This window comes from Vombatus ursinus, unplaced genomic scaffold (genome assembly GCF_900497805.2).
Source record: "Vombatus ursinus unplaced genomic scaffold, bare-nosed wombat genome assembly UNPS02014798.1, whole genome shotgun sequence".
NCBI lineage: Eukaryota > Metazoa > Chordata > Mammalia > Diprotodontia > Vombatidae > Vombatus > Vombatus ursinus.
Window position 1 is genome coordinate 7463661 of NW_020954576.1, and position 26860 is coordinate 7490520.

Consider the following 26860-nt stretch of genomic DNA (forward strand, 5'->3'; position numbering starts at 1 on the left):
TGTGTGTGTGTGTGTGTGTGTGTGTGTGTGTGTGTGTGTGTGTGTGTACAAACATTTATATATTTGTTCTGGCTAAAACTTTGAAGTAATTGTTTCTTTGTAAAGGCCACCAGACTGTTCAGTGATTAAATAGAGCTGGACTACCTGAACCCTTAAAATGAACAGGGACACATAGATCAAAGCTTGAACCCATGGAGATGAGAGGACCCCCCAAATCACTTCCAGGATTCTGGGAAACCCTGGGGGAAAGGAATAAAATGCAACACACCTGACTTTCAGGCAAAGTGGAACTCAGCAAACACTGTTAGATGTGGGAAACAAAGAAACTGTACTAAATCAGAGATACATGAGAATACATTGACGCAGGATAAGTGTTAACAGCACTTCAATATAGAGAGGAAATGGAAAGGGAAGTTGAAGGAGGCTAATGGGAAGGATGGCAATTAATAGAAAGAGAAATAAAGGTGGAAATAGGGGTGAAGAAATTAGGGAGAAGGATTCTTACTCTCCCCCCCGTCCAGCCATTGCAATGAGGGTGACGGCAGCATATTAATAATAGAGAGCAATAGAAAATTAGGAGGATGCCGGAGGGTGGAGTTGGCTGGATATCATTCTTCAGTGGCTTTGGGATCTGTTCCTTGCAGGTATGTCAGTGCAAAGATATACAATTCCTTTTTACCATCTTATCTCTATGCTATCTGTTGTCCCATCCATTCTTAACCCTGGGACCTAAATGTGCCAGGAGCCTGAATGCTGTGGAAAGGAAAGAAAGATCACAGGATCTGGAGTCAGAGGACTTGTGTTTGAATCCTGCCTCTGCCACTTACTACCTATGTGACCTTGGACAAGTCACTCAATAACTTGGCCTCAGTTTCTTAATCTGTAAAATGAAGGGTTTAGAGTAAATGCCTTCTAAGGTCCCTTCCAGCTCTAAAGTCTATTGTCCCTTAAATATTTCATAGAGGATTGATTCAATGCACTGAATGGATTCCTCTATGGCAGGGGTTCTTACCTTAGTGTCTATGAATTCTCTCTCTGTCTCTCTCTGTCTCTGTCTCCACACACACACACACACACACACACACACACACACACATTAGTGTCCTCTGGTGTATTAATTTTGTTCATTTAAAAACATTATTGATAAGCTTTCCCAGATTGCCAAAGGGGTTCATGGCACAAAAAAGATTAAGAAGCCCTGCTCTAAGGTAACTGTGAAGGGCTCTTTATCACTCTTACTACATGACTAATCCATGTATCTTTTATGATCACTGGGTCACACATTTATTTCTTGGATTATATCTCTTTTCCTGTCTCTTTTTGCATGCAAATGTGTGTGTTTTTTTTTATCCCATAACACAAGAAACACATAAATACAAAGTGTTTTGTATTCTGTAAACTGATTAAACCCTCTGTTGAACCCGATTATCTCCTTTGGTATCAAAACTGAAGCAGCCTTGCCTTTGGCTTTATGTCACATGCTTTCTGAAGAACTGGAAGAAATTGTGGTGCTACTTTCCTAGAATTGCATCCTGATATACAACTCTGGTGTGCTTAAGGTTTAATCTGCACCCAGTTCCAGTTAAAACTGGCTTTTGAAACTCTCCGGAAAACTTGCTAATGGGGCATAGTGATAATGACATTTACCTCATCCTGGTTAATTTTTAGAAACTGCCCTTTTGTAAATCTAATCCCCCTCCATCCCCAGAAATGGAGGTAGTGCAAGAGGGATTATATGGACCTTTTGCTAATGGTTCATGTTCCCTGATGCCATAGCCCTACCAATGATGTGACAGCTGCCAGAGGAAACCCTTTGTTTGAAAACTCCTAGGTAAACTCAGGCTCCTAAAGACTATGTGTCTTCAACTGGAAATACATCCCACTCTGCCATCTAGTCAGTTCAAGACAACAAACATTTATTAAGCACCTACTGTTTTCCAGGCACTATGCCAAGTTCTGGATTTGTCCAAGGCCACCCAGGTGACAAGTAGTAGAGCTTGGATTTAGACCCAGGTCCTATGACTATGAATCTTGTGTCATCTTTTCACTATTACACACCAAGAAAATGCTAATCGGTATAACTAAAGTATGGAAAATGCAATTTAGCCACTTTCCTAGCATGCTGGAACTCAATGGTTAAATGAAGCTTTGAGAAAAAATTAAATATATTCATTCAACCCTACCTCCTCTCCCCACCCCATCCCCCAACAGCAAAAAAATATTACATTGAGAAAAACACTTCAAATACTTCATTTTAGCTGACAATAATTCATTTATATTAGGATTCTCTCCCCTGATGGAGACCATAATACAGCTATGCCTTAGCAAGGTAGTTTGTAAAATATACTTTTACTTGTGGCCAGTAAAATAGGTATGCCTACATATACATACATAAACACACATATAAACAATAATTATTTGTTTGTATATATATATGTATGTGTGTATATATGTACATATAAGCATGTGTCTTTATAGAAACATACATACACACATATATCACCTACTGATGGCTTATAGAGCTTATGGAGATGAGTTTGTCTCTGAACTTAGAATGATCCTTGAATAATAGTCACTAGGACTATATATGAAACTTTTCAGTTTAATAGAATCATCACAGCTATTATCTACTGGCATAGGCTTTAAGAAGCCAGGGTCACCTCCATACCAAGATGATATATTCGTGTAAGATATTACTAAAGGAGGCAGCTAGATGGTGCAGTAGACAGAGTGCTGGGCCTGGAGTCAGGAAGACTCATTTTCCTGAGTTCAAATCTGACCTCAGAAACTTATTAGCTGTGTGACCCTGGACAATTCACCCAACCCTTTTTGCCTCAATTTCCTCATGTGTAAAATAAACTGGAGAAAGGAATAGCAAATCATTCCAATATCTTTGCCAAGAAAACCCCAAATGGGGTCATGAAATTTTGGACACTACAGAACAACAATGAACAGAAAAAGAGACATATATATATATATGTATATATATACACACATTTATCTATCTATATATATATGTATATATAAATTATAAAGAACCCTACTTTCAAGTTCTAAAATAGTATGACCTCTTCAAAAGCTGTAATTCTTCAGCTAAACTGGACTAACAATCATTCCCCAATCCTGTCTTGCTTTCTCCCACTTCCATACATTATCTATCTTTAGAAAAGATTTCTATCACATCTCAATAAAAAAGACGTCCATTCCTTCAAGGCGTGGCTTCAGATACCAACTCTTCTGTAAGTCCTTCCCTGATTCCCAAAGCTGGGGGAGAGCTATGCCTCCTCATCTCATATCTCTGTTTGATGTTTCTTTATGCTTAATATAAAGTTAAGTCTAAGTCTTAATTTAGACTTGTATTACACATTTAATATCCTACTGAATTATAAACTCCATAAAGGCAGGAACTATTTCATCTTTCATTTTTATATCTCTAGTACACAGGGCAAAGGGTATCAATTTCTTCACCTGTGAAATGAATGTTGTGGGTTAGAATAACTACCAAGTCTCTTCTAGATCTAAATTTATGTTCCTATGATCCTAAGAACCACATAATAGATGTTTAATAAATCCTCACTGGATCGAATCATCTCATAAAATAGACATAAATATGCATATCTTATAGTTTTATAATTTTAGATAATCCACATTTTGAAAACCATAACACAATAGTCATTTACAAATGCTCAAATATGGGCCATTTTCAACTTATGAACAAGCTGTGCTCAAGCCACATTTCTAAGTTAGTTGTTTTGATCTCTTCATGCCTTTTCTCTCAGAAACAATGCTATTAATGACACAATTTCTTGAGTCAGTACTTACTACTAAATAACTTAATCACTATTTACAACAATGTTTCTATGGGAAGCCTTCACTAAAAGCCTCCTCCAATTCTTCATCAGGGTATGGATGTGGGTCTGTATCCTCTAAGACTATGCCAACGAAATGCAAGCTCCGCCAACTTCCATCAATCTGGAAATGTTTTAAGCATAGAACCAGTGATGGGCTGCACGTCTGTTGTTAATGAACAAGCCCAGGTTTAAAGACACTCCTTACTAGGCTGATGAAGCCTTCTGCCACAGAAACTCAGAAAGACATTTCCTCTTCTCAAGTCCTATAATCTCTCTCCCATTCTCTGTGAATTTTCAAAAATCACTGGCAGTAGCTCAAGTACATATATCATTTTTTCCCATTCTCTAGAATGTAGTTCATCTGAAGTTAACTTATCAAGAGCATTTACATGCACTTTTAAAATGGCCTTACTTGTCTTAGGTATCACCTCCTTATTAGTCATTTTTGTTTTGTCCTTACCAGTTCAGAGATTATTTTCCTGGGTAGAGAAAACCAAAACAAAATATGAATTGAGCAGTTCTATTGTCTCTATTACCAATTAGCATTGTCTCATCCACCATGAAAATTGGGCCTTTCTCTTCTTTAATTCTTCTGTCTTCTAAACAAATCCAAGGAGTATCATATTCATTTCTAGGTACCATAGTTTGAAAGAGACATTGATAATTTGTTATTTTGTTTCCAAATTACTTATTTACTTCTTTTTAGTTTTCTGATAATTTAGATAGTATCAAGAGGAGAGTGACCAAGAAGAAAAGCTGTGAGTCCATGTCTTATGGGCACCAGTCAAAAGAATTAAGGTTATTTAGCCTGAAGAAAAGGCTCAAGGAGAACATGGGAGTCACTTTTAAGTAACTGAAAGATTATCATGTGGAAGAGGTACTAGATTTGTTCTCTTTGGTCCCAAAAGTTCAAAACAGTATGAATGACTGTAAGCTGTTTTTTCAGTCATGCCCAACTCTTTGTGAGCCCATTTGGGGTTTTCTTGGCAAAGATACTGTAGTGGTTTAACATTTTCTTCTCCAACTCATTGTACATATGAGGGAACTGACGCAAACAGGGTTAAATGACTTGCCCAGGGTCACATAGCTAGCAAGTGTCTGAGGTGAGATTTGAACTCAGGATGTGTCTTCCTGACTCCAGGTCCTGCACTCTATGTGCTATGTTACCTACCTGCAATAGCATGAATGGATGGAAGAGGCACATTTAGACTTGATTTCAGTGAAAGTGTCCTAACAGCTTGGGTGATCCTAAAGTGAAATGGGCTGTTTAGAGAGGTGATGGGTTCTCCCTTCTTTGGGGTCTTCAAGCAAATGCTGAATTAGCATTCATCAAGTGTGTGGTAATGGCTATTCCTTTTTCATTTCTGGGTTAGGCTATGGTCATCAGGGTCCCTTTCAATTTCCAACTTCTGAGATTCTGGAATCTGTGTTTCAGTATTATTTTTATGCACAATTCTGGAGTTATACCTGCATATTCTACTTAAATACATGTTTATTGATTTTTAATGCTGTTGTCATTTCCCAATAACAACCCTGACCCAACACACAGAATTCTCCAGTGTAAGAAAGTAGCATATTTTTTCAATACAAACATTTTGGCCATGTCCAGCAAAAAATGCCCTGTTCTACATCTATGATTCACCACTAACATTTTTAGTTTTAGAGGATGCTCAAAATTTCTAGCTGATTTATAACTATTATTAAACCATAATACCCTCTTCTTGTACCTCAACTAATCTTAGACTTTTTTTCTTTACGGAAAAAAACCACAAGGCTTAACATTTAAAAACTAATTAACATGTTCATCCTATGCTAGGTCTCCTCACTTCAGATTCCCTGCCAGAATAAGTAGCATATCCCCAAGCAAAGGAAAACCTAATGAATTTCAGATTAACTCTCCACTTACCGGGCATTAGAAACACAGTCACAATTTGATGGCTGACGGAGTAATTCTCCTTCCTTCTGATTCCCAGACTTCAAGTAACAGGATCTAATTTCCCCTTTAAAAAACATCAAAATATGCAATGCAAAATTACATATGCATATGTATATAGATTGCTCTTTCTTTTTTAAAATTATAGGGCAAACATTTTAAATTATTATCCGGTGAGTATTAAAGATGGCAGCTGGGGTACATTTCTTAAATCTTTCTAAAGAAGGAATGCACATCACAGTAAACTATAAATTTGGAAGTTCTTTTAATAAAGAAATGTTCTTGCCTCTCTGATAATTTACTTCTACAGTAAGAAATCTAAGTAAATATTCAATCTTACAATTTGTATTTAAACTGAAATTACCCTATTCTTTTTCTATATGTATTCTATGTAACAGTGTCCATATCATACTAGATTCTATACAGCACCAAGAACCATGTACACATGAAAGCTTGCTAATTTTTTTTTAAAAATTGAAGGTATTTCCACAAAAATACATAGAGATGGGATAGTATCATAATCTGGTTGGTTTATATTCTTTGTTAATAATGATAATAGAAGAATGAAACTCTAAGTTCATCTATACATTTGACTCATGAGGGTATCATGGATTGATGTATCCCAGACAAACAAAATCAGATCACTTTTTGTATGTAAAATGTCTCAGAGTGTTTTATTAAAGAAGTAAGAAAATGATTCATGAGTAACTTATGTAACTGAAATGTGGTAAGTGGTACATGTCTTTATAATGTCAGGAATAAATCTCATGAAGAGAGGCACCCTAAAGAACTGGTGCTATATATTAGCACTCATGGAGTATTTTGATATGACTTTTGAGGTGATTTCTTTAAGCATATAGGCCAAAGTCACTTCCCTAAGCTTTCTATAATCAATGGTTCCATCAATATAGTAGCACAAATGCACCTGTTGACTTGTGGTGGAAGGAGAGAAGCAAAGGGAAGTATGTGACTTTGAACTTGCCACTTGACCACCTCATAAACACCCTAGGACTTCAGTTTCATCATCTGTAAAATAACAGGTTTGTACTAGATGATCTCTAAAACACTTTTCAGACCTCATAGTTGATGGTTCTAAGTATATGCTCATTTTCAGGACTATCTATTCTATCTAGGCACTAGAAGGTGATAGATATCTTAAGCAGTCAATGGAACTTCTGGTAGAATCATACAGTTGTAATGCCATACTTTTGGCTTACTGTATCTGTCCACGAAAAATTTAGGAAAGGGTAGGGGGAAGAAGCAGTGACCTTGCTTCCTGGTCTTAAGATTATTCATGTGCCTTTCCTTCATCAACTATTCTTCATGGAAAAATGGAAGAGACTTAGGGTTTGAAAGGTGGAGAACATCAAACCTCAGAGCTGTTTGTAGTCTGTATGATTATAGGATAATATATTTGGATCTTGGAGGGAATTTAGAGACCATCAAGTTTAACCCCATCACTTTAAAGATGAAAGATCTGAAACAGAGTGAATAAGTGACTTGACTAGGGTCACAAAGCTAAAGTGAGATTTGAAGTCAAGTCTTTTTGACTCAAAGTCCAATAATTTCCTAATTTATAATCTGTACTTCAGAAATTAAAACTGAAAAGTATATGAAATGCTTACTATAAACTAGGATGAAATCTCTCACAGAGTGACCCAAGGCCCTGCATTAAGGAGAGAAGTCCAAAGAAAAGACTTGAAACTGAGGGTATTAGTTATCTGGGAAGATTCTCCTCTTTGGTCTAAAATGCCACATGCCTGAGGCTGAGAATTTCCTACAGAGGCAGCAAAAGGCTTCCATAGCTTTCAACCAGACTCTAAGGAGATAAGACAGGACAATGTGGAACTGTAGCAAGGGAACACTTTTTTTTGCTGGTCCCAGGCCAGTGTTCCTACCCTTGCCTAAAAAAATTAGAAAAAAGTTTAAATTGAAGAGTAATGACAATACCCATTCTTTCTTTGATTAAAAGAAACTCAAGAATTAACAATTTCAGCTGAGCCAAAAACTGGAAGCATCAGAGAATCCATCAGAGCAGTGTCCAGCAAAGATTATCATTACAGCAAAGCAGCTTCTGTGACATAGCAATGGCACAGATCCTTGTTCTAGCCAAAACAGTACAAAAAGAGACAGAGTTTTGTCCAAGATCACACAGCCACTGAGAAGCATAGACAGGGTTTGAAGGCAAGTCTACAAGTCAGCAAAACATATAGAGTGGTTGCTCTGTCCAAATCATAGCAGAGCTGGTAAGAGAACTGAGGCCTATCACCCCCATATCCCAGTCAATACTTGCTCTATGTGACCATGAATTTTCTCTTAGAAAATTTAGAGACCTTCCTTAATGGAATATTAGCAACAATTGCAGAGACTTACCATGTTCATCAATGAAAACGTGCATAGCATCTACAGGTATCTCATCTTGCAGAGATGTCTCAGGTCCACTTATAACTTGCAAGACAGAGCTATCTTGCTGGGAAGTAACCCGGTATATTATTTGTCTTTGTCTATTGCCCTGGAAACTTGACACATAAAAATTTAAAACTACCATCAGGAGGTTCTTCAATAATAAACACATACACATGGGCGCACGTGCGCATGTGCGCGCACACGCACACACACACACACACACACACACTACCACCACCACCACCACCAACAACAACAACAAAGAATGTAAATCAGATAGAATATTAGGACTCATATTGTGTGGGCTCTTTAATTAGAAAAACAAAAATGAGTTAGTTGTCCTTACAGTGCAGTGATCTTGGTGGGTTCAGTAAGCACAGGACTAGCACAAGTATGGTCTTGGCCTTGTACATCTGCTCTTCCTTGTTTAGAAATATTCTCACCGGGTTTTTCATTTTCCATGATTTCATCCTTTTTCTCCAAAGGGTGATTATCTGAAAAAAAAAAAAACACATTCCTTTGAATGTTAATGTAAAGAATTTGAATATATCTTGGGTTAAACCCAAGGGTATTAGCAGGATAGAAAAGTAAAATATTTAATAAATAAAACCAGATTTGAAGTCCCAGTTTATAAACTCTCCTGATAAACTAGGGTAAAACTCCAGTAATACCCTTTCCCTTACCTCCATATCCACTCCCTTCCACTTTACCCACACATATCTATCAGGAACTTTAACTCTTCCATTCTCTCCAAAAGATTCCATTCATCTCTCAATCAATACATATTTATTATGAACCTCATTATGTACAGGGTAATGTGGCATAGTAGATCTCAGTTCAGGTCCTATTTCCAAATATGTGAACAAGTAACTTCTCTCAGAGCCCAGGTAACTCTCTAAGACTATAATTTGTATATAAGTAGAGTTGGAGTCTGTATCAGTGCCTTATAACATCAATAGTTTTCCCCACACTGATGAAGTCACAGGTGGCAGTCAAAAACAAAGTGGGTGAAGAGGGAAAGGGAGAGGAAGAGGGAGTAGGACAGGGTAAAAGAGAGAGAGAGAGAGGGATTGAGAGAACACTTTAGGTTGGGTACCTGCTCTCAAAAATCTTAGAATTTAGATGGGGTGACAAAGCAGTCATATTAAAAGAAATAAATAAAAGTCCACCACAATAACACGTCTTCCACCTACCAGGGATCCTGTTCTGCAATATCATCATTCAAAACGTCACGATACAGTGGATAAAGCACTAAATTGGGAGTTAAGGGACCTGACTCAAGGGCTCTATTATTTACTCTTATAAGCCTTGCATTCAATTCACAACCTCTCAGTCTCAGTTTCCTAAGCTATAAAATGGGGATAACAATATCTGCCTATTTATATGATAGGATTGTTGTGAGGACCAAATGGGGATAATGTATGTGAAAACACTAGGAAACTTTAAGCCCTAAAGCATGTAAATCTAAGACATTCTTCTTCTTATTGAATGAGCTCTTGACATCCTACCAGCTTACATTCACACCAGAACACATAAACCATGCTAAATTATCTTCAGTGGCTTATTTTAAATTATTTAAATATCAGGATTTGAGGGTTGGAAGAGAACTCAGAGGCCTCTAGTCCAATGCACACACAAAAAGAAATTTCCTATAACATAGCTGACAAGTGGTTATTGAGCTTTTGCCTGAAGACCTCCAAAGTGTGAGAATCCATTTCCTCTCTAGGCAGTCAATTCCAATTCTAATTATTTAGAAGTTTTTCCTAATATCTTCTCTAAGTTTGCCTTATTGCAATTTCCACTCACTCATTTGGGGTTCTGCCCTCTTGGTCTCAAATAGAACAAGTTTAATGCCTTCTCTACATAGTAACCCTACAGATACTTAAAGACAGTTACAATGTCCCCCAGAGCCTCCTTTACTACAGGCTAACTTGAATTCCTTCAACAGACTTCAGATGACATGGACTCACAGCTCTTGACCATCCTCATAGTCTTATTCTAGACACTCTCCAACTTAACAATTGTCATTCATAAACCATGGTATACAGAACTGAACACAATATTCCAGATGAAGTCTGACCAGAGTAGGAAAAAAAAAGAACTACCTCCTCATTAAACATGGAAACTATTCCCTTTTAATGTGCCCAAGAGCATATTAGGACAGTTAAGTGGTACAGGGGATAGAGCACCAGGCATGGAGTCAGGAGTACCTGAGTTCAAATCTGGCCTCAGACACTTACTAACTGTGTGACCCTGGGCAAGTCACTTAACCCTGCTTGCCTCAGTTCCTCGTTTGTAAAATGAGCTGGAGAAGGAAATGGCAAACCACTCCAGTATCTTTGCCAAGGAAACCCCAAATGGGGTCATGGAGAATCAGATAGGACTGAAATGACTCAATGACAACAAAGATATTACATTACGTTAGCTTTTTTGATTACTACAACACACTGCTGAATTAATTAGTTGCTTCATTATAAGCAGATCTCAGCAAAAATAAGTTTGTCTCTCAAGTAGAATACTTACCTTTCAACAATTGTGTGTATTTAGTATTTTAAGTATTTTTTTAAAAATGTCAGAGTGAAATGCTTCATTTGTTCCAGGCAATGAAATGTAGGAAGTGGTACATGTTGCCCATATATCAATGATAAATCCTATGCATGAAGACACCCTTCAGAATTGGTGCTATGTATTAGCCATTGTGGTATGTTTTCATATGAACTATGAAATGGTTTTTGAAGTACATAAACCAAAATCATTTCCCTAAGGTTTCTATAATCTGAGGTTCCATGAAGAATGTAGCACAAATAAATTTGTTGGCCAGTAAGGGGTGAGAAAGAAGGAAGGGGAAAGTGTATGACTTTGAGTTGCCACTTGACCGCTCTGCAGGCTCCGTGGGTCTTCACTTCATTATTTCTAAGACCATGATTCTAACAAGGGGACTATTTCAGAAGAAAAGACAGTACCTCAATATGTAGGTAAGTTAACAGGTATCTTAGAATGTAAATTTTGTTATGTATGATGTGTTAAGTACTATAGGGCTTACAAGGAAGTATAGTAATACGTCTCTGTACTCAACACATTTGTCATGTAGATAATGATAAGGTTAATATTCCACAGACCTTATAGCAACCTTAGGCTCCTCTTAAAATATGAGATCAAAGCAAAAGTTTTGGTGTACCATGGCTTCATAGAATAACCTAGATATTATTACTTGAGCTAATAAGCTTTTAGTGACAAGTTCTTTACCCTTCTGCTGATGGAATCCTAGTAGCCATTTTCAAAAGGAACAGAAACAGTAAAGGGCTTCCATGATCACTGACACCAGTATTCACTAATCCCCTGGATAGATGACAAAGCTGTCGCTTGGGGAAATTAGTACTTGGCATTGTTGGCCTGTGAGCCTGGGAGAAGAGAATTGCTGAATATTTGACATTTGGGTTAATTAATCAATCAACTAACATTTATTAAGAACATACTATGTGCCAAGCACTCTGATAGGCAATGAGGATATAAAGATAAAAGTGGAATAGTCTAACAATTGCTGCTCTCAAAGAACTTAAATTCTACTGGGGTAGACAACATGTATATGTATATATGCATGCAAGTAATGTATTTGTTTATATCATTTATATAAAATATATATATATATACACACACACACACACACACAAACTACTATGTAGTTGCATGTACAAAATCAATATAAGGTAGTTTTGGGAGGGAGAGAACTAGTAGTTAGTGTGACCAGGAAACACAGTATCATAAGGTGGTATTTGAATTTAGTTACAAAGGAAGTAATGGATTCTATGAAATAGAAGGGAGGAAGAAACCCATTCCAGGTTTGAGAATGAACTATGCCATACCTGAGAAATGTCAATGAGACCGGAGGAGTGGTTGGACCATAGCATTAAGGAAGGAGAGGAATGTATAATGAGGCTGGAAAGGTAAGTTGAAGGCAGATTATGATGGACTTTAAATATGAAACAAAGAAGCTTACATTTGATCTTAGAAGCAATAGGAAGCCATTTGATTTTTTCAAGTAGGATAGTGACATGGTTGGCAGCTAGGTGGTGCAGTAGATAGAGGGCTGAGCTGAAGTCTGGGAGACTCATCTTCCTGAGTTCAAATCTGGCCTCACTCACTAGTTATGTTACCCTGGGCAAGTCATTTAACCCTACACTTAAGGAAAATACTTTTGACATCTGTATTAAGGATTGATTGGGGTAGAGAAAAAAATTGAGGCAAGGAGATCAATTAGTAGGTCATTGCAATAGTTCAAATGACGGGATGATAAGACCTAAACTAAGGTGGTGACTATGTGAATAGTGAGGAAGGAACATAAGCAAGGCATACTGCAAGGCATGCTGTGGAAGTACAAACAATGAGATTTGGCAACTTATTGGCTAAGGGGGTGATGGAGAGTGAAATGCCCTGGATAACCTACTCATTTCCCATGAACTATCCCGCCACCCTTCTTTATTCACACACAAAGATAGTTATACCCTTGATCTTGCCATCACTTACAAACGTACCACCTCCATATTCAAGAATACCTGAATCCCCTTATCTGACCATAGTCTTTTGGTTTTTCATTTCTCCCTGCCTTACCTTACATAACCCTACATTTTATACGCACCACGACATCCCTAAAACCCTCAGTTCTCTCCCAGACCATCTCCCCTGCAATAGCTATTCTCTCCTCTTTTCCCCATCTTGACCCCCGTGGTGAACAAATTTAACTCTAAAATGTCCCTGAATCACTAGCCCCCTTATCATTTTGCCAATTATGCCACAGCTTTGCATCACTCCCACCTTTTGTCACTTTCCCTCCTATGTGTGTTGCTGAACAAAAGTGGAGAAAACCATAAAATCTTCCTGAATGGGGCCACTACAAATTTATGTGATACAACCTCAAATGGGCCCTCACTCCTGTTAGGCATTCCTTCTATACCTGCCAAATCAATTCACTTTCCCACTCCACAGTAGCTCTTCCAACCTTTTCATCCCTCTTCAAACTTCACATGGCTCATCCTTCCCCTACTCTCTCACCTGGAAATTTGTCCCATATTTTATAGGAAAAAATTGAGGCCATTCACCATGAGTTCCTTCTTCCCTCTTTCTCATCTCATATCACTCATTTGCCTTCTGTCCCTTTCTCCTATTTCACCTGTGGGTCAAATGGTGGCCTTACTCCTTACCAAGATTAACCCTTAAAAGTGATCAAGCAATGTCCTTCCTTCCCAACTCTTCCAACAGATTATTCCCTTTCATCCTCACTCTCATTTGTCTTCAATCTCTCCTTGTCTACACACCCATTCTCTACTACCTACAAACATGCCTATGATTCCCCATCCTCAAAAAACCCTCAATTGATTCCACCTTCCGCACTATCATCTAATTTCTTTCCTGCCCCTTCTGATTAAACTCCTTGATGAGGCCATCTACAGTAGGTAGCTCCATTTTCTCTCCTCTCATTCTCTTTTTAACCTGGTAAAATTTGGCCTCCAACCTCATCATTCCACTGAAACTACTTTCTGCAAAATTACCAATAATTTTTTAGTTGTCATATCAAATGGTCTTTTCTCAATGTCATTCTCTTTGGTCTCTGTGCATTCTTTGACACTGTTTGTTACCCTCTTCTCCTTAATATTCTTTTCTCTCTAAATTTTTGGGACACCACTCTCTCCTGGTTTTTCTCCTACCTAACTCTTCTGAGTCTCCTTTGTTGGATCATCTTCCAGACCATGTCCATCATCTGACCATAGGTATTCCACAGGATTCTGTCCTCAGCCATCTTTTCTTCTACCACTATATTATTTGGTTATCACATCAGCTCCCATGATTTTAACTACCATCTCTATGTTGACAATTCTCAAATCTATCTATCCTGCTCCAGCCTCTCTGTTTACCTCCAATTTTGCATCTCCAACTGTTTTTCAGACATCTCAAACTGGATGTCCAGTACACATCTTTAACTCAACATGTCCAATGTGAACATGTTCTTTTCAACATGACATTATATTTTCTCCTATTACTATACAAAACCATATTTCCAGTCCCTCAAGACTCCTCACATAGACTTCTTGCTACCTCTCACCCTCCATATCCAATATATTTACCAAGGTGTATCAATTTCACCTTTGCAACACCTCTCAAATATAGCGCTCTCTCTCCTCTGATACTGCCATCACTCTGATGCAGGATCTCATCACCTCATGCCTGGACTTTGCAATAGCCTACTGGTGAATCTACCTGTCTCTCTCCCCACTCCAATCAATCTTCTATTCAGTCACTAAAGAGAATTTCCTAAAACTCAGGTCTGACTCTTTCACACCAATGCTTAATAAACTCCAGTGGCTCCCTATCACTTCCATCATCAAATTCAAAATCCTCTGCTTGGAGTTCAAAGCCCTTCATAACCTAGCCCAATACTATCTTTTCAATCTTCTTATACCTTATTCCCTTTCATGTACTCCTGGATCCTGTGACACTAGCCTCTTGGCTATTTCACAAACAAGTCACTCTATCTCTTGGCTCTTTCTCTGGATGTACCCTGTGGCTGGAATGCCCCCCCCCCCATCTCTGCTTACTGTCTTCTCTGGTTTCCTTTAAGTCCCATCTTCTACAGGAAATCTTTCCCAACCTCTTGTAATTCTATTGCCTTCTCTTTGTTAATTATTTCCAATTTATCCTGTATATAGCTTGTTTGAATATAACTGGTTGTTACTCTCCAATTAAATTATGAGCTCACTGAAGGTAGAGACTATCTTTTGCCTTTTTTGTATCTGTGATGCTTAGTAGAATGACTGTAATATAGTAGATGTTTAGTAAATGCTGACTGATTGAAAACACCGAAGTTCCTTTCAAGATGCATCATTAGGAAAGCCCACTAAACTGGATCCAAGTTCTTGATAGGTTACTTCTCAGTGTGTGTGTGTGTGGGGGGGGGGGTAAATCAGACTTCCGTTCAATGCATACATTCAATGTGCTGATGACCTAGATTTATCGCCAAGTGTCATCCTAGAGAATCATTATTTATTTTAGCTTATAAATGACAATAAATATCTCCAAAATATTCTTGCAAGCTACCCATTAGAATCAGCTCAACAAAATGTTCAGATTTCATCTGTCACTTTTTCTGGGTTTATTGTTTGTTTTTAAACAATACTCTGACTAAATGCAATGATAAATACACTTAGCCAAAGATAAACACCATACAAAAATTCATGACCTTAAATATACAAGTGAGGTAAATATGAATTTATTATATATACATATATGTATATGTGTATGTATACGTATATGAGTGTATGTATATGTGTATATGCTTGTGTATATACATACATACATACACACACACACACACATATATATATATATGACTCCCTACTCAATGTGTACATGTGCTTATAGCACTGACTCACTGGATGTTCTTAATAAAAAAATACTTTAACTTCTTTGTGTCTCAGTCTCTGCAAGTTCAGCACATTTGCTTTTCTGCTACATGGCTTGTCATAGCTATAAAAACTAGAACAATTGAAACTGAGCTAGAGAAAATAAATAGAGTGTAAGTTCCTTGAGAACAGGTACAGTTTTATTCCAAAGATATTATAAGAAAGGGAAAAGGACCTACATATACAAAAATATTTATAGCATCTCTATGTGGCGACAAAGTTTTGGAAATGGATACCCATCAACTGGGGAATGGCTGACCAAATTGTGGCATGTGAATGTAATGCAACACTATTGTGTTATAAGAAATGATGAGCAGGCAGACTTTAGAAAAACCTGGAAAGATATACATGAATTGATGCTGAGTGAAGTGAATAGAACCAGGAGGACATTGTAGACAGTAACAGCAGCATTATGTGATGAACAACTACAATTGACTTGGCTCTTCTCGGCAATACAATGATGCAAGACAGTTCCAAAAGACTCATAATACAAAATGCTATCCACATCAAAAGAAAGAACTATGGAGTCTGAATGCAGATCAAACATACCATTTTCAGGTTTTTTTTTTTGTTTTTCATGGCTTTTCCCTTTTGTTCTGTTTCTTATTTCACAACATGACTGATGTGGAAATATGTTTACATGATTGCTCATGTATAACCTATATCAGATTGATTGCTGTCTTGAGAATGGGGGATGGGAGTGAGGAGCAAAATTTGGAACTAAAATTTTTTATGAAATAATGAATGCTGAAAAGTATCTTTGCATGTAATTGGAAAAAATAAAATACCATTTCCAGAAAAAAAAGAAGAGGGATAATTTTGATTTTTGTCTAGGTATCCTCTAGTACAAATGATGGTGCCTTGAACATAGCTGGCACTTTTTAATAAATGTTTGTTGGATCTGAATGAAAATTTCAGATGAATTTGACAACACAAAGTATAGGATAGTCTTTTTTTCAGGAGTAATGTTATTGTCATCAAATTCAGCAGCATTAAATCACTGCCATGCAAAGAAAGGACTAATCAAATTTTTGGAGCCTGATAAACAAAATTTGGGGCTGATAGAGATAAATTATAAAAACAACACCCAAAGGTTAAAATCTGAAGATGAATTAGATGATATAATTCCATGTGTCAAAGTACAATTCTTAGAACACTTACAAGAGGACCATAAAAATCTTCTAGCCATCACAAGAAGTGTTGTCTTACAGTATTCTTTTTAGTTCCCCTGGCTTTGCTTGTCTTCCACAAGTAAAAAGACTCTGCTAGTTCTCATGCTTCCTGCCACTGACTCATTTCTTTCCTAAGAACATGGCTCCTTCTTGTTTTCACTCTAATTTTTCTTCATTTTGAATACACACACATACATGTATACATATACATATGTATGAATATTCTCATATGTACATCTATATATACATAAACACATACATATACACACAAAATGTATGTATATGTATATATATAATGTGTATATGTGTGTGTTTGTTTGTGTATAATCCCTTTAAAAATCCCATTCCACCATTCTGACTTGGATAATAAGTTCATAGGAAAACTAAAAGTTTGAGCTGGAAGGGACCTTAGAGGTCATATAATTGTTGCACGCATAGGTGAGGAAAATGAAATCCAGAAAAGTCAAATGAAGTGACCCTTCCAAGTCACATTGATCATAGTGGTAAAACTAGGGTCACACTGGCAATCAAGACTTAAGGCAGTCTCCATTTCCCATCAATCCCTTTGTCTCTTCTCTTGTGTGCCCATCCAACTATCTAACTTTCATGATGTCCTGTTTTGTGGGACTTGGGTTTGTCAAAATATTTAGCAAAACCAGAAGTCAGGTAGACAGGTTGATGATGAGTATAGATAACATTTATATAGTCCTTTAAGGTTTTTAAAAATGCTTTACATACATCATCTCACTTGATCACTGTAGCAAGCATGTGAGGTGGATACTACAGGTACCATTATTGTTCATACTAGATTATTCTTGACTTGTTGCCTCCACTTGATCACTCAACTTTTAACATTCTCTCTCTCCTCAACCCTCCACAACTCTGCTTCAGTCCCAACTCCTCTACTCACATTTACCTCTAAATAGACCACAAATGAAATTCTCATCATTAAATCAAATGGCTTTTTCTAAGGCCTCATCCTCCTTGAATTTGCTAAAGCATGACACGTTATTGATTACTTTTTTCTTCTGGATGCTGTTAAGACTGAGAATCCCTAGGGGATAACAGATGGCTATGTGGCAGGACATAACACTTCCACAGCTATCTGCAACTATTAATGATGTCCCTGGGATATTTAAAGTGTCAGCCCATTCAGTTGATGCTAGAATTAACATAATTTGCCATGGTGGGGAGGTATGGGTCTTGGATGTGATTGTGACAGATCTTGGAGCAGCTATTTGAATGTACAGAATATAATGGGATGATGAAGAGAAAGAATGGGATATGGAATACTTATCAGACACATGAAAAACTGGTTAAATATTGGGGAATGCCAGACTCTGTGCTAGGTATTGGGGACAAAAAGATAAAAATGAAAATAGACTCTGATCTCAAGGAACATACATTATAATGTGAAGAAAAAACATAAACAAAGGTAAGAAAATACAAGCTATAACTAAGCAAATGTCTTATTTAGGCTTTTTTTAAGGGGTGTATGATAACAATAAGGTACACGGAAGTTTCTAAGGTTAAGCATGGGCTAGTGATACCCACCTGTGTATCTAGGCAGTGAGGTGGTGCATCACAGGTCCTGGTGTCGATTTCCATCAAATGAGATCGGCATTTTGGGAGCTATGATGACCATTCCCTGGCAAATGTAAATATCTTATTGGCATAGATTTGGGCCCATAGTAATCTTCTACATGAAAAAAGAGAGCACCTGGTCGGGGTGGAGTAGGGTAGGAGTGAGAGGGATGAGTGGACATGGAATTGAGTGAGTGACTGAACTTGAGAGTGTGTAAGAGTAGGTACATATTATTTACCTTCCTTGAATTCCTGCCATACCATGCTCTCCTGGTATTCTTTCTACATCTCCAAGCCCTCATTTTTTGTCTCCTTCACTGGCTATTAATCCATGAGCTATTAATGTTAAATATATGGGTGATAGATAAGGTTCTGCTTCTTCTCTCTTTGTTCCTCTTACTCTTATTAATCTCACTCATTCCCATAACTTCAATTTTTACCTGTATATAGATGAATTATGGAATAAAATAAAGGAACTAGAGGGGAAAAACATAGTGGAGAGAACAGTATGGATCAATGGAGTAAACATTCTAGCAATACTGTCTTGAGATTATACTAAAATTAGAAATGCAAATTAAAACAATGAGGTTTCACCTCACTCCCAGTGATGACAGTAGAAAAATAGCAATTGCTGGAGGTGCTGTAGAAGACAGGCATTATTCTGGAAAGCAGTTTGAAACTATACCCCAAAAGACACTAAACAGCACATACCTTTTGACCTACCACTGGGTTACTATATACCCCAAAGAGGTCAAGAACAGAAAGAAAGAACTCTTATATGTCAAAATATTTATAGCAACATTTTTTGTCATAACAAAGAACTGGAAACAAAGTGAGTAGCCATCAATTCAGATATGGTTAGACAAATTATGGAATATAAGGTAATGGAATACTATAGTGCAATAAGAAATGACAAATATGACAAATTTAGAGAAACCTAGAAGTTTTGTATGAATTGACAGAGCATAAAATGATCAGAATCAGAACAATTTACCCAATGACCATAGAGCTTCTAATAATGTCAATACTCTGATAAATGCAATATCAATTATGACTTCAAAAGACTGATTAGGAAACATCTTTCTCATTTCTTGACAGAGAGGAGATGGACTTGAGGTAAAAATGAGATACATATTTTTTGACCTGGCCAATGTGTTTGTTTTTATCTATGCTTATTTGTTATAAAGGGAGGGTTTCTGCTTTGAAGGGGAGTGGGAATTGGTGGGTAATAATAATGATGCTAAAAAAGAAAAGAAACATTTATAAATATATAAAAGGGAGCAAAGGAAGTTCAGAAGGGGACAGAAATGGGGCAGTTTTGCTATTGGTATGTTACGCTTAATATATACCTAAAAACTATGCATAACAGAAGTTTACAACTTCATATACAATCCTCTTCTGTTTCTTGTATGTTGGAATGTTCATGCTTGTCGAGTCAAGTTCATAAGCATTTACTAAGTGCCAGGCACTAAACCAAGTGCTGGGGATACAAGGAAAGGCAAAAAAATATCCTCCTTCCAAAGAGCTCACAGTCTAATGGGAGAGACAACATGCCAAAAAAGTATAAACAACAGGTATAAAGGATAAATTGGATATAATCAACAGAGGGAGGGCTGGAAAGGGCTTTTTGCAAAAAGTGGGATTTTAGCTAGGACTTGAAGGAAGTCAGGGAAACCAAGAGACAGAGAAGAGAAGGAAAAGAATTCTAAACATGTGATACAGCCAATGAAAATGCACAGAATAGAGAGATGGACTGTATTATTGGAGGAACAGGAAGGAGGCCAATGTTACTGGATTTTTGAGTATGCAGTTATGAGTAAAGTAGAGGAAGATTGGAAAGGTAGAAAGGAGCCAAACAGATATTTGTTAAATTGATTGAAAAGGGAAATATATATATATATATAATTCTCATACAGGCTAATCAGAAGAAGAGAAAATAGATGAGGAGTTCAAGAAAGATTACAAACTTGGCACAGAGGTATAATAAAATAGAGGTAGAATATGTGATTTGGATATCTGTTAGAATATGCTCTCTCTCAAAAGCAGAGCAACTGATAAATTCTTAGCTTGTCTTAATTATCCAAAAATGTGGAAAAAGGAACAAGGAAAAATGTTATTTTGTATTCTGATTCTGATCAATATAGAGTTGCTGAAGTAGAAATGACAAACTTTGGAAGGAAGTAACCATTCTTTTTTAAGGCAGCTAGGTGACACTGTAGATGGAGCACTGGGTCTGGAGTCAAGAAGTCTTGTGTTCAAATCTGACTTCAGACTTTTCCTAGCTGTGTGACCTTTATCAAGCCAAATAGCCTCTCTTTGCCTCATTTACCTCTACTGGAAAATGGGGGTAATAAGGGTAGGGTAATAACCCTACTTCATAAGGTTGTTGTGAAGATCAAATTAGATATTTGTAAACCACTTAAAGTACCAAGCAAATAGTAACCAGCCCAAGAAAGATGGGAAGCTCTCCAAAGTGAAATTCCATAGTAACCAAAGGTAGCATTTACTATGAAGAAGACAAGGGGGAGCTACCTAAAGAGACTGGAAGGCTTCTATCAACCACTTCATATTTTGAAAAGACATTGAATATGGAAGCTAGGGGAGGTGAAAGAGAATGAATGCAAAAGCATCACAGCAGCTCTGTAAGAATAGTGTCAGAAATACTAAAACTTAAAAGAAGATGGGCTTGGATTCTTATAATCTAGCCACTGCTTAGATTCTTACAATCTAGCCAATAAGCCAATAGCTTACTAATGTTCAGACTCCTTAAGAGTCTGTCCAATATGATGGATGTTCTAATAACCTTGTCTTTGACTAAAAGAAGGCATGGGTTAAATTTTTTCAGGCAGGACCTGTGTGTTGTGATTTTGGGGTCCCAGGACCCCTGAACCCTTAAACCGCATCATTTTGGTGACCCGTATGGGGAAACTGCCTAACCCCAAGTTCTTCTCCAGCCAAGACTGGAAGGTATATAAGCCTCCCCCATCCCCTCCTTTCTTGCTCTGAAGTTGGGTTGCTTTCCAAGTACCAAGGCTTGGAGGTGCTTTTCTGGCAGACACTTACGAGGCTGTCTCGCACTCAGCCTGATACTCTCAGGCTCTCGGTCCACTGGGTCGGTTCAAGGCAATGGACCTGGGTACACCTTCTGCAGCACAGAGGACAAGGACAGATGCCCTATCGGGAAGTGTATGCCCAATTCTGTCAATTATCTTGGCACTAGGGAATTGGGGAAAACTGCAGTTGCTTTTTGTTTCCCTAAGGCTTACTTACTCCCTTCCCTCTGTGCCTCTGAATCCTCCTTCATGGAGGTTACAGGGAAAGTTAGGACAGCTAAAAATATCTTGGCAGATTCTGGAGGTTTTGTGATTGATCATTAAGGAGTTTTGAAACACTTGTACAACCTGGTCACTCCCTTCTCTTGAGTCAAGAGGGTATTTGTTAACCCCTCTCATAGGAGAAGAGAGTTTCACCTTTTACCCCTCACCTCTAATTTTGCCCTTCCTCACCTGGGAAAGGAAGGAAGAGGGAGGGGCAGCAGCTATAGCGTGGGACCCCCTAGCAATGGCCTTGGGCCCTATCGCAACCTTTGCCTGGAAGCATCACCCAGGTTCAGCACATCCTGCTCAAGGTAATGAAGCTAGCCTCCAAACTTGGGTAAGTATGCTCTTTCAAATTTGTAGTTTTAACTGTTAATGATGAGATGTTGATTCTCTGTGTAAAGTAATTTGGAAGTGCACTTAACAAAACTGAAGTCACCTGATTGGTGATGGGTTTGTTTCAAGTTTCATATTGGTGAACTTTCTGAATCAGTTATGGCAAGCAACTTTTCATAATTTGGTTACTGCTAAAATATATCAGTTATTGTTTTAATGTGTAAACTTGCCAAAAAAGTTTGTTTGGGTTATGTATGGCTTGCTGAGAATTTGCAAGTGTATAGAAATCTCTAATGATTGGCTTTTTACACCAGGACAAATTTAAGTTTGAGATGTAAATCCTGGAAAAGTTTTTCCTAAACTGTGATTAGTAAAACTTGCTGTCTGAGGTAAAAGGTCATAGGATTTTATTTTGAGTTGTCTGATGGGTCATAATCCATCAACAAGCAATAATCCACCATTTGAGAGAAATGCCACAAGCTACTCAGAGAAGGTGATACTGGTGGGAAGTCAGCATTGGGAAAAGCTGAGAAGACAATTTTAGCCTCAGTCTAAGATAGGATCCTCCTGGCTCAGTTTCCCCATTGATGGGGTATGGGCCCATCATTCAGTTTCAGAAGCCAAGACCTTTGCCCCTTTTATCAAAAGGAATTTGGCTCCCATTTGTCTACAGGCCCCAGAAAATCCTTAAACTTTTCCTTATGGACTCCTCTTATCTCCCTTTGAAAGCCCTAGCCCCACCTTTTGATCTTATGCAGATGCCTTTCAAACTTCCTCCTTCCATTTCCCTTCATTATCTATTCCCATCCTCTATTCAATCTCTCAGACCTTCCAATAGGAATTCTCAACTAGAACCTTTTCCCAGCCCCCTCCTCTGGCCACCCAAAGTTACTTTAGTGTATATAAGATCCACCCTGGCCCCCATTCAAACGCTGAGACTCTCTCATGCCCAAAAGGCCAAGGTTTTCTCCTGCCCACTCTTCCTTATGGGTGTCACCTGGCCTATATGATTTATCTCTAACAAACCTTTCCTCTGGCTGAAAGAAGATTTGGGTTGAATTCATTCAGGCAGGGCCTGCGTCCGATCGTGGGGTGCCAGCACCCCTAACCTCTAGACCTCTTCGCCCATTATGTTCCTTTGAAAAGGAATGTTACCCACCTGGCTATTCCTGAGTCTGGCTATGAGGTAGATTTGATACTGCATGGTTGGAAAACTGAATTATCTGAATCCAAGCAGAGCTAAGGATGTTTTTATCCTCTCAAAGTTGGGCCCTAAATCTAGTCCCTGCTTTATATCTGGGACCTGCAGTTTTTTCTGTCAGATTTATGTCTTCCAGACTACAGGCCATTCACCTACATTTGGTAGCAAACAGCCAATGTCCCCACATTGTTCCCTGGATGCAGCCTGTTCTCAGTTCCAGTCAACCTCCTCTTTGGGACCCCCCTTGAGGCAGGGACAGCTCTACGCCCCTTGCCAACAGGAAGCAGTTTCAGAAGCTGAGACCTTTGCCCCTTACTTCAAAAGAATTTGGGTCCAATTTGTTTGAGGGGGGAATGATGGGGTTGGGATCTGGGTCCCAGAAAGGAAAAACCCTGGACTTTCCCATGTGACCAAATCTCTGGTGGTCCCTTGAGGCTATAATCCCATCAACTGGCCTTTCATTGTGGCTACACCCAATCTCCCCTCCATTATCTTGCCTCCCTATGGCCCCAGGCCACTTCCCACCCTTGGTAATTCTATTACTTCATGGACTACTTGGCCACTCCTAGATCCCTCCCACAGGCTTTCTGTATATAAGGTCCAGCTTGTCTCCATTAAGATGCTTGGATTCTTATAATCTAGCCACTGCTTAGATTCTTATAATCTAGCCAGTAAACCAATAGTTTACTAATGTTCAGACTCCTTAAGAGTCTGCCCAATATGATGGATGGTCTAATAAACCTTGTCTTTGGCTGAAAAAAAAAAAAGAAGATGAAACTGGTATGAATAATAGGATCGGTAAAAGGGCAAGACCACTGGTAGGGGTGGACAGAACAAAGATAGGAAAAGACAGAAATGTCCAGGTTTGTTTTCTGTTTTTCTTAATAAGCGGGGCAGCATGGTTTTTTTAATCAAAAGCAAACTTTGAAATTAGGATACCTGGGTTCAGGTCCCACCTTTGACACAAATTGACTCTGAGCAAATGATGTAACTTCTCTGTGGCCTAAGCATCTCTCTAAAGACTGTAATTTGCAGACAAGGGGTCAAACTGCATTGATAGAAGTTTCTCACCAGGAGCTCCCTATACCTATGAATGTATAGATTCATTCTATTTTCCTATCTCTCTCTTTTTCAATGAAAATGCTCTTTGAAATGAAAAGGAAATAAAAATAGCAAGAAATTGAAACCTAAGATAAATGAGATGTTAGAATACTTTGTGACCCTTAATGAAGCCAAGTCAAGAGGACCAAGACAAGCTGTGTCCCAAGGTTCTAGAAGATAGGAGTCCTGAACTATTGTCATTTCTCTTAGAAAACTTATGGAGCATAAAGTCCTTCACAAATGAGTAAGAGCAATTTTTAGAGGGTAATAGAGTCTGAAAAATATAGATTGATGAGCAAATGGATGCAGAACTGCTTTAATGATTAAGCACAAGAAGTAGTAATTAATAAGTCATATCAACTTGGAAGGCCTCTAGCAGAAAGACTTAGTGGTCTTTCCTTGGCTTTTCTGTTCAGAATTGGTACCAATGACCTGAAAATGTCATGATTATCAAATTTGGAAATGACACGAAGCTGGGAGATACAGTTAACATGTTGGAAGATAACATCATGACTTAAAGAGATCTTGGGCTAGAACAATGGGCTGAATTTAGCTAGATAAAATTGAAATGAGTTAAATATAAAGTTACACTCTACAACAAATCAACTGCATAGCATTGTATGGAGGTGATCTAGCTAGATAGCAGTGCATGAAAAATGAACTGGGAATTTTAGTGAACTGAGAGCTCAGCATAATTCAGCAGTGTGATATGGCAGCCAAAAAAGCAATGCAATCTTTGGCTATATTGAAAAGTCTAATGAACAGATCAAGTTTGATGGTGGTTCTACTCTGTTCTGCTTTGGTAAGACTACTATAAAATTTATGTTCATTTATGGACACCACATTTGAGGAAGGGAATGGAGAAGTTGTAGAATATTCAGGGAAGGCTGACAAGAATGTTGAGGAGACTCAACAACATATTATATGAAGATTATCTAAAGTAATTGAAGATGCTCAGCCTAGAACAACAGACTTAGGGAGAACATGATAGCTACCTTCAATAATCTATTTTTTTTTCATATGGAAACAAGATTAGACTTTTTCTGTCTGTCCTCAGAGGCAGAACTAAAAGCAATAGGTAGAAGGTTGTACTGGGGAAGATAAATTAACACATAAACTAAAAATTAAATAAATTTTAAAATAAACAAAATGAAAATTATCTCATAATTAGAGCTCTTAGAATGAATAGGTTTCCATTGGAGACATTTAAACAGAGGTTTACTGACCATAAATCAAGGATGTTGTAAAGAGGATAGTTGCACAAATATTAGTGAGATTATTTTTATTTTTGCTTTTGTTGTGGAAATGGGGGTTAAGTGACCTGCCCAGAGTCACACAGCTAGTACATGTCAAGTGTCTGAAGCTGAATTTGAACTCAGGTCCTCCCAACTTCAAGGCCAGACCTCTAACCACTGTACCATCTAGCTGCCCCATATTAGTGATATTATTATGACTCCCAAATTTCTATTTCCATCCTTGACTTTTATCCTGTGCTCCAGGCCCAAAGTTAATATGGGTCACAGACCACGTCCATGTGTATGTCTCGCCTGAACCTAAAAATTGATATGTCTAAAACCAAATCCATTATATCCCTTAAAATCTGTTCCTTTTTTTTTTTTTGATGTCACTATATCTCTCTTTGACAGCCATTCAGTTCATGTTTTAATTTCAAAATTTTGGATTTATCTTTAGTTTTTCCTTCTTTTACTTACTAAATCTTTAACTTCTATTTCTACAGAGACAGAGATAGAGCAACTAGGTCATGTAGTAGATAGAGAGTTGGACTTAGAAGTCCTGAGTTCAAATCTAACCTCAGACACTTCCTAGCTGTGTGACTCTGAACAAGTCAATTAATCTCTCTCTGACTTAGTTTCTTCATATGCGAAATGGGGACAATAATAGCATTTACCTCCCAGGGTTGTTATAAGGATAAAATGAGATATTTATAAAGCATTTTGCAAACTTGAAATCACTACACAAATTCTAGCTGCTCATCACGATCATGATCATCATCAACATCATCATCATCATCATCATCGTCATCCTTTCTGGCATATATTTTGTCTCCATCTGCTTCTATTGCTCTTGCACCACCGTATTGTAGGCTTTCATTACCACTCATATGCAACATTAAAATAGCTTTCTAGTAGATCTTTTTTTTTTTCATTTTCTTTCCACTATAATCAATTCTTATCACTGACAAATTTATCTTTTTTATGCATTTTTCTGGTCATTTCACTCATCTGCACAAAATATAAATAGTAGATTTGGAGTCTTGAGTTAGAATCTTAAACTCTATTTACTGCATTAAGCAAGTCCCCTAACCTCTCTGGGCTTTTTTCATATCTATAAATTGGAGGAATTGGACTATATTCAAGGCTCATTACAGACTTGGCCATCCTTTCTTTCCCATGTTACTTCATGCTATTTACCTTTATGTGTTGTATGCTACAGTCAAGCTGAACTACTAGCTCCTGAAAAACATGCCCTGTACTTTCTCATCCC

The 26860-nt window shown here is 37.8% G+C and overlaps 1 protein-coding gene across 1 annotated transcript in view; it reads right to left on the reverse strand.

Moving 5' to 3' along the window:
- LOC114049980 (pecanex-like protein 2) overlaps positions 1-26860 on the reverse strand; it is a 369169-nt gene that overhangs the window by 305784 nt on the left and 36525 nt on the right. Inside the window, exons 6-8 of the mRNA XM_027871475.1 lie at positions 8537-8684; positions 8158-8303; positions 5758-5851 (exon numbers count right to left, since the gene is read on the reverse strand). Of these exons, the coding sequence (XP_027727276.1) occupies positions 5758-5851; positions 8158-8303; positions 8537-8684 (388 nt within the window). The remainder of the gene's footprint in view (positions 1-5757; positions 5852-8157; positions 8304-8536; positions 8685-26860) is intronic.